The sequence below is a fragment of the Xenopus tropicalis genome, chromosome 7, assembly GCF_000004195.4.
Source record: "Xenopus tropicalis strain Nigerian chromosome 7, UCB_Xtro_10.0, whole genome shotgun sequence".
Lineage (NCBI taxonomy): Eukaryota > Metazoa > Chordata > Amphibia > Anura > Pipidae > Xenopus > Xenopus tropicalis.
The window spans coordinates 103,455,110-103,470,612 of record NC_030683.2 but is presented as its reverse complement, the minus strand read 5'-3'; the positions used below and the strand labels follow the sequence as shown (position 1 = coordinate 103,470,612).

The 15,503-nt window shown below is 40.2% G+C and overlaps 1 protein-coding gene across 5 annotated transcripts in view; it reads right to left on the bottom strand.

Annotated features, from left to right (window-relative positions):
* The window catches only part of LOC100489703, a 55,511-nt gene that overhangs the window by 15,194 nt on the left and 24,814 nt on the right, over window positions 1–15,503 (bottom strand). For 4 of the 5 annotated variants that reach the window (XM_031906388.1, XM_031906389.1, XM_012967400.3 and 1 more), the window contains exons 9-12: window positions 8,679–8,905; window positions 6,526–7,582; window positions 5,444–5,521; window positions 3,646–3,872 (exon numbers count right to left, since the gene is read on the bottom strand). In XM_031906388.1, the coding sequence (XP_031762248.1) occupies window positions 3,646–3,872; window positions 5,444–5,521; window positions 6,526–7,582; window positions 8,679–8,905 (1,589 nt within the window). The remainder of the gene's footprint in view (window positions 1–3,645; window positions 3,873–5,443; window positions 5,522–6,525; window positions 7,583–8,678; window positions 8,906–15,503) is intronic. The other variant, XM_018095475.2, reaches the window with a different exon arrangement.

The following is a 15,503-nucleotide window of genomic DNA, read 5'->3' as shown; positions in this document are numbered from 1 at the left end:
CATAGGCCTTTCTACCAGCGATTCCCTTTGTTGCCGGTGGAAAGGCTTTTCAGGGGGGAATAGTCGCCCACGGTAGCAGAGATCTATTGCAAGAGACTAATTTCTTTGTGGGACATTACCCAAATGTTTAAATGCTGTGATTGTATTGCATTATTGCGTTATACCCTCACCTTCCCTTCCCCCATTCTTACTTTCTGTATCCCTATCCCCTTATATTAAAAGAAATAAAAAGGGTAACTGAAACCCCAATAGGTTAATTTCTTGTAAACAAAGTTGTAGTCATGCAGGACTTATGGGTAATGAGCTAATTATGCCCCTTTTTTATTATCATTGGTCTGTGATACTCTACTAGGGTTTAATTAAAAGCTACCAACATTCTTAAAAATCTGAACAAGTCAATATCAGTAGAAGACTGCATTTTCCCAACATGATAACCTTACTAAATATTAGGGTATATTTTCTCTTCATAATGTGTATCCAGTTAATCCTTTTCTACATTCTTATGATAGGCCCGTGGGTTTCCACAAGCCCACCCCTTTACTAATGTGCCATTTTACAGGTGCTAGAAAGCTTTAGGAATCCTGTAGTTATGCTTGGTCTATTGGGCCTCCATTTGTGCTCTCTTGAACTCCATTGCATACAAGGCTCATACAATTATGCTCTATCAGACGGAAGCTCTTTATCATCTATTAGTGCCCACAGCATTTGCTCCCACCATTAATAAATAAGTGCCTCTTGATTCTTGAAAAGAAAAGTTAACATATAATAGCCAGCGATACTGTACTTGTGCAACCAACTCTGCCTTCCAGTAAAAACCAGGTGATACAGCTGATTGTAATAATTTAAAGATGCAATAACCTTAGAATGACCAATCTCTCAGAGGCTTTAGATCCTCTTTGGGAGGGTGGGAGACATTTTATCCGGAGAAACAATACTTTTCTTTAAACCGTAGATGGTTCAAAATTGTATAATTTTATTGTTAATATTTAAGGCTTATACAAAACTGAGTGGATTAAATTGAAAAACAGATATTATGTAAATAAAATGAAAGACAATAAGCGAGGTGGGAGAACGGAAGAACAGAAATAATACAAATGGGAAGAAAGTGAGATTTTTGAAGAGAAACAATGAAAACAATGATGCAGTAAAGAAAAAGATCACACAAAGCAAAGTGAAAAAAGACATTTTTCCTGATTACAAATGCCTCACTGTTGTTTATAACATAATTAAACCTTAAAGGAGAAGGAAAGGTAAAAACTAATAAAGCTTTATCAGAAAGGTCTATGTAAATACAGCAATAAGCACTCACAGAAACACTGTACTGAGTTCTCTATCAAAAGAAACACAGGATTTCTTGTCTCTGTTTTTGTAAACATCTTCTTTGGTATCAGACTGTCTCTCTGAGAAAAATCCTTCATTCCCGGGGCCGGAGTCTGGGCAGTTCTCTCCTCTCTCCTGCTCCCCCCTCCATTAGGAAAGTGTGATCTGAGCTAGAGCTTCTAGTGTGATCTGAGCTGAGGGAGCTTCTACTTTACTCAGGTATAGTAATGTTTTCTGCAAAATAAATATAGTTTTCTAGGTGGCACTAATATGGTGAATTTATTGGCAGTAAAATTCCAAAATGACTTGCCTTCTCCTTTAAAGACTAAGCTCAGGTAATTGATAAATAATAATAACCTAGCCCAGACAACTTAGTTTTTATTACCTAGATCAGTGCTGTCCAACTTATTACATGTAGCGGGCTCAATATTTCTTACACAGCATGTCCAAGGCCTGGATTAAATTAAAATAATGATGTCATACAGTGAAGTCTGGAGCCTTTGAGCAGACTGGGTGCCTTAAAAATCCTTTGGAGAGCCACATCCAGCCTGTGGGCCTCCAGTTGGACAGCCCTGACCTAGATCATGATCATACCTAATCATAGCATTAAATTCCAAGGTTCCCAATAGCAAGATATGGGGTACTGTTGATACCCCACATTGGGTGGTGCTGACCACAAACCTCTCAGCAAATATTGCTGGTGTGTGTAAATATCTGGATATTCTAGCGAACATTGGCCATTCAATGAATTGTATTTTTAGCAAAGATAGGATTTATACAGCAACAAATACTGTGGTTATTGAACAGTACCTTACACTAGTATTTCCCTAATGCAGAAGGAGACCTGTAGAGCTATGAAAGGCTCTTTATCTGTTGAGGGTAAAAGTTCTTTAGCACATCAGCCTGGAGGCTGGTTACAGTTTGTGTAACTTTACCTTTATATAAATACAGATTTTGTGGGCATGTTGTGATTTCCATCAATTTATTAAGGCAACCATAAAAGCTAAATCAATCATAAAGCTAAAGCAACCATAAATCTGCTCCTTAGGGAGCCATTTACTAACAGTCAGATTTTTTTTTTAATTTACAATTTAGACTTTTTAGCACTAAAAGTTGCGGGAAAAAAGTCGCAACTTTTCCAGGAGAAAAATAATGTCCAAATAATAGGCCAAGATCAAAACCAGGGACTGCAGAAACAAGAGCAGGGTAGGAACTTACTCAGACAGGATACTCGGACGGCTAGGAAAAAGCAGGAAGGCTAATGATCCAGCACAGGTTGTTTTTTTCCTTTTTTTATCCTGCTTTCCATTTGACAGTCTATACAAGTTACCAAACAAGTGTAAATTTCGTGCTCAGGCCATCTCAGCTTGTATGAGCTTCTCCGCCAAGGTGAGCCTTCCACTGTATCCAAACTACATGCACCTTCCCCCATGCTCCATATAGCCATGAATGTAACACTGATCATTATATTTAAGAACCTTTTATACAGTTACTTCATAAAGGTGGAGTCCCTACTTTAGGTATCTATAATTGGCATATAACTCTGTTTCTGTTAATATTTAAAAAGAGCATTGTTTCATTTGCCTACAGGCTTTGTGCCAATTAAAAACTCAATCAGACTTTGTCCTATACACATTTTATTTAATCTCTTTTGACTTAGTAATATACTTTAGGAACTTTCAGTAATATGTAAAGAGTTCTTCACAGTAAGAGTAGAGGCATTATGGCATTCACATAATTGACTCAATTCCTTCAAAAAATGGATTAGAAGTCATTTTCTGGATTAACATTCATGTGCTGGACAAGAAGAATGTAGCCCAAACAAACAAACAAACAAAAACCCAACAGGCAACACTCAACAAGGAAAGATGGGTCACATGTTTTATTTGAGAATCTGAAGGTAAAAGTTACAAAATACTTTCTTAAATAAATAAATAATAAATTCTTCTGTTCAGCTTGAACTTTAACTGCTAGACAGATCCATGCTGACCTTTGGGCACAAGATGCAACAGTTGTAATTGGTGCTGTCCATCGACAATGAAGCTCTTGATCTTGAAATTGCCAAATCAGAGATAAGCGAGTGATGGACTAACATTATGAAAGCTTTTAAAAGTTGAATTGTATCATAAAGCAGGCTGAAATTTGAACTATATTTTTTTTATTGAATGAATTTAAACATTTTTGCAAATTTTTGTTAGCAAATAGTATTTCATATATGAAAACCGTTTATTCAATAAAACATTCTACTTTGCGCCTTTACCGATTTGCTAGCATGGTTCTTTTAATTCATACCTCAGTTTAGGTTTTTTTTCTGCCAAACCTTACCTTTGCGTGTCTGTGTCTTTATCCATCTCATCTGGTAATGGCCGACATTCAAGTCGAACATTTTGAAATTTGTAGATCTCAGCCCTCTTATCAGTGTTTTCAAAGTAACTTGCACTGCTAACTTTATAACATGCTTTTTTCTTTTCACACAAGTCATCAAAGTATTTGCAAAACTGATTCCAAGAAGTAAATTTCTTCCCAACGAGGTCATAATCCATGTCCTTTCCCTTAAGAGAAATAGCAGCTCACATAGGTAAACAATGAAAAGTTGGTCTACATTCATTATGACTGCTATGTTTGCAATTCCATTTTTAGAAAAGATCTGCAAATTCCCACTTCCTTGTCTAAGAGGCACATCTACCTTTACCAACCTGACCGCAAAACGGCTAGAAATGGTGTCATATACTGATCTTACTGCACCAGCTTAAAGGTTTATCATCTCTATGATCTAGTAATGATAGACCTTCAAAGTTCAGCACAGCAGCAAACCTTTTTGTTAAGCTTGTTAGGGACAATCAAATGCCTAGTGTGCTATGGGCAGCGGTTGAGAAGCTAAGTCACAAATCATCAAGCAGAAAATGAGGATTACCTGATTCTACAGGGCTGATTATTAGATTATGATGCTAATAAAGGGCTGTTATTGCCTTTGGTTGGTACAGAAGCTTTAGTTCCCGGGCCCGGGCCTAGGGCGGCCAAGATCGGTTGCTCGCACACCCACTGGCTGCCCTCTAGAGATAACACTAGAGCAGAGCCAGCAGGAGGAAGCTAGAGCAACAGAAGAGGGTGATGGTGGCTTGGGGAAGAGGTGCGAGCAGCAGAGGGAGGAGGTGTGATTGGTAAAGGGGGTGCGAGCGGCAGGGGGGGCGGCAAAAATTTAAATCCAGCCCTGGAAAGATCAGCTCATTTACAGTATTTGGACACCAAAAATTTCCAGCAATAACTATGGTAGGGCAGGCCTTCTTTTAACTATAGGGTTAAGCATGCACGTATTTCAGAAAATACTGATTAATGGATCCACCTGGTGACAATTAAAAAAACATAAAAATTTATAGTACACAAAAGAAAAAAGGACAACAAAAAGAAAAGAAGGACAGTCTACATAATGTAAGGCACAAAGGTATAAAACGGCGTGAAAAGAAAAAATGGACCTGATACATTACTTTAGCTTCTTTGTCCAAATAAGCTGATCTTATAGTGTTTGGCCAGCTTTAGTATGCCCCTATGAGACTTAAGATAAAATGATCTTTGTATCTCTGGCTATCTTGTCCCAATTTTCCATATCACCTGCCACAGACCTTCTACTGGATTATAATCTTATTTAGGAGGCCAGCAGGGCGCCTGAGCTTGTGTCTGTTGTCTGAGGTTCTTTGTCACAGCTGAAACTGGCCCACGAGTTTACTCTCTCCATAGCTGGGACAAATCCCTGTGTTTTCTAATAGATGAAAGATACCATCAAACTAGAATATGGATTACCCTAGGCAAAATTCTCAATGAAGAAATAGTGCAAAATACCCCCTTAAATGTGTTCTTGTTTTGTCTACAAAGGAAATACTTGCATATTCCATGTTCATCTGTTCACTTTCAGACCATAACATTATCTTGTGTATATACAAGATCACAGATAAATAATCATTAATATGACAGTACAAATAAGAACTCTATATAAAAAATGAAAATAGGAAGGTAAAAATAACTGAAGCCAGCTGGTCACTAAACAACAAGAATTGCCATACGCATGAAATAAAGGAAAACCTAAACATTACTAAAAAGAAAATGATGACTTCTAAGCATACATTACCTCAGTGTTGACTGCAGAAGACACCAAGGAAGATGGCAGGCTGGAACTGTCTCTGCCTTTAATACTTTGCTCAGCAATCTGCAAGAATATAACTGCAATATGACATAGGGCAATGGATGGAGCCTGTACAATTAAAAGAAAAGAAACATAAAGGTGGCCTTAGTTGGGCCTACCTTACAGACATCTGGCCGAAAATCAGCCAAGTGTCAATTGGGCAGGTTTAAAAACTGATTTGGGATGAGGAGCACATCGGCACGTTGAAGTGGACCTCAGACGGCCTAACTGACCGATAGCTGGTCTAAAAAAGAAAAATAACCTAGCTAGATATTTTTTTAATTATTGGTTCAAGGGTCTCAAATTGCATTTTAAATGTTAGGTTTCAAAGAGACAGAACTGAATAAATTCAAGCGCACCGCTCATTTAAAAAAAGCCAGTCTTCCAATGGCCGACCTGTGAACGCAAACAGAAAGTTAGGAGAGAGTAGGCTTTTCAACTGGGATTTCCTTGTGATTTGATCAGCCTACAGCAGGGATCTTTTACTTTTACTTCTGAGCCACATTTAAATGTAAAAGGAGTTGGAGAGCAACACAAACATGCAAAAGGTTCATGGGGGTGCAAAATATAGGATGTGATTGGCTACTGGTAGCTGTATGTAGACTCATAGTCTACAGGAGGCTCTGTTTGGCATTATATCTGGTTTTCATGCAACTATAGCTTGTCTCCAAGTCAGTAATTCAAAAATAAGAACCTGCTTTGAGGCCACTGGGAGCAACATCCAAAGGGTTGCTGAGCAACATGTTGCTGGCGAGCTTCTGGTTGGGGATCACTGGCCTACAGTATATACTTTTGGACACCAAATACCGTAAATTTCCAGCAGTAACTATGGTAGGGCAGGCCTTCCTATATCTATAGAGTTAAGCATACATGTAGTTCAGAAAATACTGAATAATGAATCTACCTGGTGACAATTAAAAAACATGAAAATGTATGGCACACAAGGTAAAAAGAAAAGAAGGACAATCTACATAATGTAAGGCACAAAGGTATAAAAAGGGTGTGAAAAGAAAAATAGTAAAATGGACCTGATACATTACTTTAGCTTCTTCGTCACTGCAAGTTTCTCTGGTAACATGAATCAATTGAGCATCATCAAGAACAACTTTAAGGCATTGGCACAAAGATAGAGGATCCTTCAGTTTTGAAGTTAGCTCTCGCTGTTTGGCTTTCACACAGGAATACATGGGGGATTCTGCCACTGAATCACTAGCCCAGAGCTTCCTGCATTGGTGCCAGTTTTTATAGTAACACTGGAACACTGCTGGAGGGCTAGCCGCTGCCAGCTCAAAGAGGTGTTGACTGTAGAGATTAGGAGAACTGGTCTGAGCTAACATCTGGATAGAACTTCTGATTTGCGCTTGCAGGACAAAATCTAGATGGGAGCACTGTTCAAAGAGAATGTCCATGACCATCATCTTACAATATCTTGCTAAAGCATTCGGCAATATTGATTCAACGTTCATGCAACCTTGGATTCCTGGACTCACTGTTATTAACTTTAATAGCATTTGAAGGGATGCAATGCTCTGCACAAGAGATAATAGGATAAACTTGAATATATCAGAGGTATCTTCTTGTGCAATGCAGTATGCACATGTTGTCCACCTTTTGTCCTCTTGTTCACAAAACACAGTATACAAGCCAAAGGTTCCACCAATCAGGGGTAAACAATCCACAAACATGTGATCAGGAAATCTCTGCACCAGGTCTTGCATGCAGGATGTCATTATAAACACATGTTTCACCACATCTCCCTTTTCATTAAAAACCAACTTAATTTTTGCACCAGGATCAGCAATTAGAAATGCATTTAATTCACCCAGAACTTTATGATGATCTGACAATGAATCAGGATAAAAGGGGAGAAGATTCTTGATATCACTGTGTTCTAAAAACTTCTTGGAGACATCATCTGTGATCATAGCTAGCTGGCACTCTTGGGTGGCCTGCAATTGGTCCTGTGATGTCATATGGGTTGTGGGGATTGGCCAGTCATGGGTATGACAAAGGTTTCTTTCGGAAACAATCAGCCTGTCCATGTGAGGACTAAGTTTTAATTCGATCATTGCAGTACATTTATTCCTAGAAATAAAACAATAGGTAAATCATTGTGAACAACTGCATGTGTGCATGAATAACTGCAAGACAAGACATTTAGGATAAACTAGTTTTCATTTTAAAACCACAGGTTATTGTGTAGTAGTAAACTATAGCAGCCAACAGTTGACTGCAGTCGCTTCTTAAGATGTGTCAGAAAATATACTCCCATATTTCACCACAAAATATTTTCTAGATAGCAATTTTTTGCAAACCTCTAATGTTACATTTGATATAAAACAGAAACAAATTAAAAAACACTGATAATGCTTCCCCTTTAAATTAGTCTTTTCTTAAATAGGCCACAGAGTGCTCCATTCCTGAAGCATATGATGCCAACATTTCCTTACATACTGGGGGTTTACTCTCAGTGGATCCCTGTACCAATTGCTACTCATCTGGCATAACACATTGACAGCAGTAGGCTGAAAAGAAGAGAAAGAGGGCTACAATGGAATAGTGACTGAATAGAAGGCCTGTACATATGCACAAGGGCAAAAAGCAGCATCTGCTATTTGGAGTAAACAGAGCCCTGTGTGTATAAGTGGGTACTTACAGGCAGGTGCACCTAATCCACGGTTTTCTTGCTGCACCCCAACCTGATCCAGACGTCGGCTTTGTCCAAACTACAACCCTCTTTTACATTACATTACGTTTACAAGTGCCAAACCTATTTAAATAAAAGGAGGCCTGACTCTTAAAGTTATATGCTCTCCATGGCAGTGCATGTAATTTACCCTGTGGCTGTTTGCTCCCCCTGCATGGGTGTCACCTCAGAAGAGGTCCTCTCCTTGCCTCATGGCAGAAATGCCTCTAGTTACTGAACTCTCATAATAATCTACTGGACTGGCCTCAGGTAACATATAACTTGCTAGCTTAGCAGACTGGAACCTTTTAATGCATAGGCCCCATTGTGTCTCACCCAAGTAAACTGCAGCCTGTGGAGCAGAGATACATTGATGCATAAGATATTTATATTATATATGTGATGGCATGATGCAGAGCTTTAAAATTCTGGTACAAAATGATATATAAAGGCAATATAGGCTTAACATACACAGCCAAGCGTCTTGCAGAGTACCTTGGGCAGCTTCTACATCCCAGAATCACTCTGCTGTATCTTAAAGACTTTGCCACCTCTGGCCCATGTGGAAAATTTTCAATCTCACTTTTTTGAAGGAACACAGAATGACGAACTGCAAACATGGTCTTTTTTTCCTCACACCAGCCATCCAGGAAGGAACAGAAATCTTCCCAGCTGTAAAATTCAGTCCTCTCTAGGCCAGTCCCAGGGTTTTCCATGTGCTCCTATTCAAAAACAAAGTCCAGATATGTTGCCCAGGTGATACTATTACCAGCCACATTGCTGAGTACATTTTTATGTATGTTTATAACACAGCTTCCAACAATACAGTACATTATAATGCAAAGTAAACATAGCTTTGAGTCTTATATACAAAATCACCTGCACCCCATTACATTCCTAATGCCCAGGGCTTTATGCCCCTTGAAACATTTAACTGCATCTTAAATGCACTGAACTTCTATCAGTGGCTTCAAAAAGCTGGACAAGTGGCTGACAAGCAAAGAGCCATTACAGTTCATGCTGTTATTCCCCAAGTCTTGGTGTATTGCATAATAGGATTTGTATCCCTAATAATATCATAAACTTATTCAAATGGTCTTTCCTATTATTTCTCATTATATGCTCTTCTCAGACTATATCACTCTTTCTTTTTCAGTTTAAATAAACTGTACACTTTGTGTAGAAACTCATTATGCATAAACTCCCTTCACAAAATCTAAGAGTGACTATTTTATTAATTATTATGCATGCAAAGTGAAACTTGCAAACTGCATTATAATTATGTTCATTCCAAGTCACATACCTGTTAAATATGGCCTAGAATATCGGATGGATGGCTGGTCACAATATAAAGCCAACAGTTGGATGAACACTGGGTGCTCAAATCACCCAAACAGCAGCCAATTACATTTGTTATAACTAATATTGTGCATACTGGTTTATATTAAATATAGAAGTTACAGCAGGTAAAAGGTGGTTTGTTTCATAAACAGTGCTTCTCCTGAGTTCCTCTACAGCAGTGCTGTCCAACTTCTGTTGTACCGAGGGCCGGAATTTTTCCGACCTACGTGGTGGAGGGCCGATAATGGAAGCCAGTTTTGACCACTCCCCTTTTTGAAACTGCACCCACTTGAAACCACACCCATGTTATCACATGACCATACCCATATTAATGGTTGTAGTACAGCAAAAACCTGCCATACTCTGCCTGCCCTATCCTGCCTGTGTGTGCCATACTCTGCCTGCCCTACCCTGCCTGTGTGTGCCATACTCTGCCTTCCCTACCCTGCCTGTGTGTGCCATACTCTGCCTTCCCTACCCTGCCTGTGTGTGCCATACTCTGCCTGCCCTACCCTGCCTGTGTGTGCCATACTCTGCCTGCCCTACCCTGCCTGTGTGTGCCATACTCTGCCTGCCCTACCCTGCCTGTGTGTGCCATACTCTGCCTTCCCTACCCTGCCTGTGTGTGCCATACTCTGCCTTCCCTACCCTGCCTGTGTGTGCCATACTCTGCCTTCCCTACCCTGCCTGTGTGTGCCATACTCTGCCTTCCCTACCCTGCCTGTGTGCCATACTTTCACTGTGTGTGCCATTCTTGGCTGGTTTGTGCCATACTTGGCCTGTGTGTTCCATACTCTGCCTGCCCTACCCTGCCTGTGTGTGCCATACTCTGCCTTCCCTACCCTGCCTGCGTGTGCCATACTTTCACTGTGTTTGCCATTCTTGGCTGGTTTGTGCCATACTTGGCCTGTGTGTGCCATACTCTGCCTGTGTGTGCCATACTCTGCCTTCCCTACCCTGCCTGTGTGTGCCATACTCTGCTTGCCCTATGATGCCTGTGTGTATGGCACACACAGGCAGCCTACAGTGACACAATGCTGGCACTGCTCCTACAGTCTGCACAAAAAAACTATATATTAAAAAACTTTTTAATTGAAGTACCACCTCAGTATATGTTCTTTTTGTAGTGTGCAGGGATTATTTGTGGGTTTCTACTGCTCCTGAGGTGTGAACAGGGGAACAATGTGGGTGATTACAGCCTGAGCCTGAGGTGTGAACACTGCAGGGGGTGAACAATGCAGAGATTAAAAGGTGTGAACAACACAGGGGATTACATGTTTAAACAATACAGGGGGATTACAGCCTGAATCTGAGGTGAGAACCATGCAGGGGGCCAGTTAATCACAGTACTGATACCATTTAAAGCTTACACAAGAGTAAGCCATCAAAGCAGCCAGACAGGTGGGGGGCCACACAGAGGGGGGTCGCGGGCCACCAGTTGGACAGCACTGCTCTACAGGAAAAATAATTGCATAGATCAGTCTATCCCGTGAAGCTCTCCTTAAAACCCCCATGTGATTACTCTGTGGTACTTTCTGGCAGCTATTCCATGAAGCTCTCCTCACAACCCCCCCCCCATATGATCACTCTGTGGTACTTTCTGGCAGCTATTCCATGAAGCTCTCCTCACAACCCCCCCCCCATATGATCACTCTGTGGTACTTTCTGGCAGCTATTCCATGAAGCTCTCCTCACAACCACCCCCCCCCATATGATCACTCTGTGGTACTTTCTGGCAGCTATTCCATGAAGCTCTCCTCACAACCCCCCCCCATGTGATTACTCTGTGGTACTTTCTGGCAGCTATTCCATGAAGCTCTACTCACAACCCCCCCCCCCATATGATCACTCTGTGGTACTTTCTGGCAGCTATTCCATGAAGCTCTCCTCACAACACCCCCATGTGATTACTCTGTGGTACTTTCCGGCAGCTATTCCATGAAGCTCTCCTCACAACCTACACTTGATTACTCTGTGGTACTTTCCGGCAGCTATTCCATGAAGCTCTCCTCACAACCCCCCCCCCCGTGTGATTACTCTGTGGTACTTTCTGGCAGCTATTCCATGAAGCTCTCCTCACAAACCCCTATGTGATCACTCTATGGTGCTTTCTGCCAGCTATATCCTAAAGCTTTCCCCACAAACCCCACATTATCACTCCATGGGGCTTTCTGGAAGCTATCCCATAAAGCTCTCCTAAAAACTGCTGCAGTAGTAGTAATTAAAAGCTAAGCGCACAGAAAATATGATACATTTATAAAAATAAACATCTGTAAGAAAAATCTAAAGGTATCTTAAAAGATCTATATTGGATCAGTATCCAGGTAAACAACACTTACTGTATTTAGGTATCTCAGAGTGCCTGGATGAATTCCTTTACACATCCATCTCAGAGCCACATATTTTAGCTGTAACTTTTTTTGGCAATTCACAGTTCACTCTAAGGCTAATGTCAGACGAGGCGTATGGCGGAATTTTCAGCAACGCTTTTCTGCTTGCCAAAAATATCCGCCCTATGCCTCGTGTGGCATTAGCCTAAGAAAGCTTCCCTGCTCTCTTACACCTCAAAAGTACCCAGCACTAAACTCCTGACACTCCGTGTATAATAGTCGCCTCTTCCTACACTGCTGGGCAAACTCTGTGCAAGATGGCCATCACTCACAGCTTCGGTGCTGCTCTTCAAGCCTCTTAGTATTCTGCTATACAATATATTACATACACTGGATTAGTAACCATGGTGGCAAGGGGCAATTTTTCAACCTGCTATCATAAGGCTTCATTAGGCACAAAGCACAGTAACTTCAAGCCCTTTCATATACAATGTTTCTGCATAAACTAATAAGCCTAAAATACAATAAAATAAGGCTTGAATATTAAATATATCATTAGACACCTAAAATGGGTTAATTAAATATCACCAGATCTAATTACTTATTTATACCTGAAAGTTAAAGGGTATAATCACGTCTCTTGTGTTGTAACATCCTGTCACCCCCCCCCATGTAAACAAATCACAACCCTGCCAGACCTCAACTATGATGTTCTAAAAAATAGACAGACAAGATCCATCCTTGTGCCCAGATCCATCCTTGTGTCCTACATACAAGTTAGCACCCGGGCAGATTTAAAGATATATTTTTTAAATACTCCTACAGGAACTGACTTTTGCAAGTCAGTTCCTTGTTTAAAATATTCCTTTTTCCAGACCACCAAATTACAGAACTACAATGTAAACAATGAAACAAAATTGCCCCAATGAAATTACTCTCCACTCTTATGCTGATATAGTAGGAACATCAATATTTTTACTGTTCTGGCTCTCCTACAATAAACTAAAGCAACACATAGGTACAGGTAGATTTTTCCCAGCTAAATATCCTGACTGATTATATCATTAATGTAAAAGGACATCCAGGAGGCTTCTTTTTAAGGTTGACATTAGGGATGCACCAAATCCCGGATTTGGTTCGGGATTCAGAAGAATCCCGGCGTTTTCTTAAGGATTCGGTTTCGGACGGATCTGCGGTCCTGGCCGAACCAAATTAGCATATGTGAATTAGAATGCGGAAAGGGTTAAATTGGCAGTGAAAAGAAATTTTCGCCACAAGCAAACCTCTAATCAGCATATACTAATAAGGATTTGGATTCGGTTCGGGATTTGGGCACATCCTGCTGGGTGGGTTTAGAGGTTCGGCTGAACCCAAAAAGTGGGTTAGTGCATCCCTAGTTGACATTATTTACCTAAAATACACCAATCTATTAAGCTCATTATACAAAAATGTAAAGTCTATCACTGAAATTTCTCTCTCAGTAGCCTAAAATAATAACTTAAAACACATGTGAGATACTCTTATACAAGTACTGACATCCCATAACAACCTCTGGGCTTCTTCAATATAATCATATCTATTTAAAGGGGATGTAAAGTCGAAAATCATAATCTTTGTGTGTATTATTTAGACCAAATGAAATACATTTGCAATAACAACCCATTAAGAACTCTCTCTCTACCAGTTTTTAATTAGAAGCCTTTGCATTTTGCACCTTATGCTATTCCTCTAATGGGTTCTGATCACAGCTCCTGGAAACCTACAGGGCCAGCAGCCGTCCTGATATAAAAAAAGCAGGGATTGCTCTGTATCAAAAAGCACTTACTGTCCTATACCAGAAAAAAAAAAAATCACAGGCATTTTCTTACTGGATTGTCATTGGTCAGTTGCTGATAAGCGCAAGATAAGTGAAACTTGAACAGAGAGTGAAAGACACCCACCCCTTATTTTGCTGCTGACACTAAGGAATAGAGAGCTACAGTTAGCTGTGTTTTAAGGGCCCTGGCACACGGGGAGATTAGTCGCCCGCGCAAATCGCCGAAAAAGACCTGCGAGTCTTTTTCGGCGATTTCCTGAAATCGCCCCGCCGCGTCTGCCATCCCGCCGGCGACTTACATGTTCGCCAGTGGGATGGCAGGGGTAGGCAACTCGGGGAGATTAGTCGCCCGCGAACAGGGAGTTTTGCCGTGGGCGACTAATCTCCCCGTGTGCCAGAGCCCTAACTGTTTTGTATATAATTTTCTTAGAACAACATGTTTCCTATCTTAGGGCTATTTATAAACACTAAGTTAAAATTTTGACTGTACATCCCCTTTAATCAGATGATACCACCACCCTTATCCACTTGTTTCATCACAAGGTCCTCATTTTCTGCTGGACTATTAAGACCTTAAGCTCTACTAGACTTTTTTCAATAAATTAGTCTTAATCTTGTTCTTATGAGCCTGGTTTAGAGTCATTGTGAAAGCTTGCTACTCCACAGTCACATCTGCTCTCTGCTTGCTGATGCACCTTGGTCCTCCAATCATTACTGTTAATTATTTCTCTGAATACGTTCTGGATAATTCCATTTTGCCTGTTGTTTGGAATTGACTTACCAATATGTTTATCCCTAATGATCATTGGGCCATTAGACCATAAACAACATTTTTAAAAACTTAATTATAGCTTACATATTTCCCAGGACGGCTCCCATTGACTTCTACATGACCTCGCAAGCTTTGACATTCACGTTTTTTTATGCTTAATAAATATCCAAAACAAATGTTTTTTAAGTTATCATTCAAACTTTTTTTTTTTTTTTTAGCACAAAAAACCCTCAAATCGCAAAAAAATAGTAACATTGATAAGCCCCAAGAATCATAGCATGTCCATGCATATTGTAGAAGAGTGAAGATCCGGAAGGGCTATGTTTTCTGGGCTCGGAACAAGTCCCCTGCTGTCCTATGTTTGTATAGATGAGGGGATGGGTCCTTACAAATCTGGAGCCTTCAGGTTTTAGGCATAACTTTGTAATAACTATGTATATAGTGTAGGTTTGTACCTTATCTGTTCTTAATTAATTTGTTGTATCATTTATGTCTTTTATGTGTATGAACGGACTTGATGTTACTTAATCGGACCTTGTACCTTCAGGCACGAATATATAGCATGGCACACTACCCCTGACAAAGTGAGTTTTTTTTCCCCATGAAGCCGTGGGCATTCACAAAACATAGGGCTTAGCTGTCACACTGGGCAAATTTGCTTGTGGGGAGTAACCTATAGCAGCCAACCAGTGGTTGACTTTTTAGCCAGCTGCAGGTTGAACAATAAATCCAACAATTTGATTGGTTGCAATGTGTTATTGCAGGCAAATTTGCCCAGTGTTGATAAATAACCCCCTCCTTTTGGTTTTCAGCACCGATCTGCATAAGGAGTCTGGCCTGTATTTGCTAACCAGTGTGTTGTACCAAGATACTTATAGGTAGATACTTGGTACCATTTATATTTATGTAATTAAAGGTATTCTGCACTACATTCAGTTTCTTTCTGCATATATTGATATTTTGGATATGGATGGACTTTCTATACATACAGATTATAATTAAATAGTACTTTTTTGATACCCAGCCACTCCAAAACCTGGGATTGAATGTGTTAATGCTCA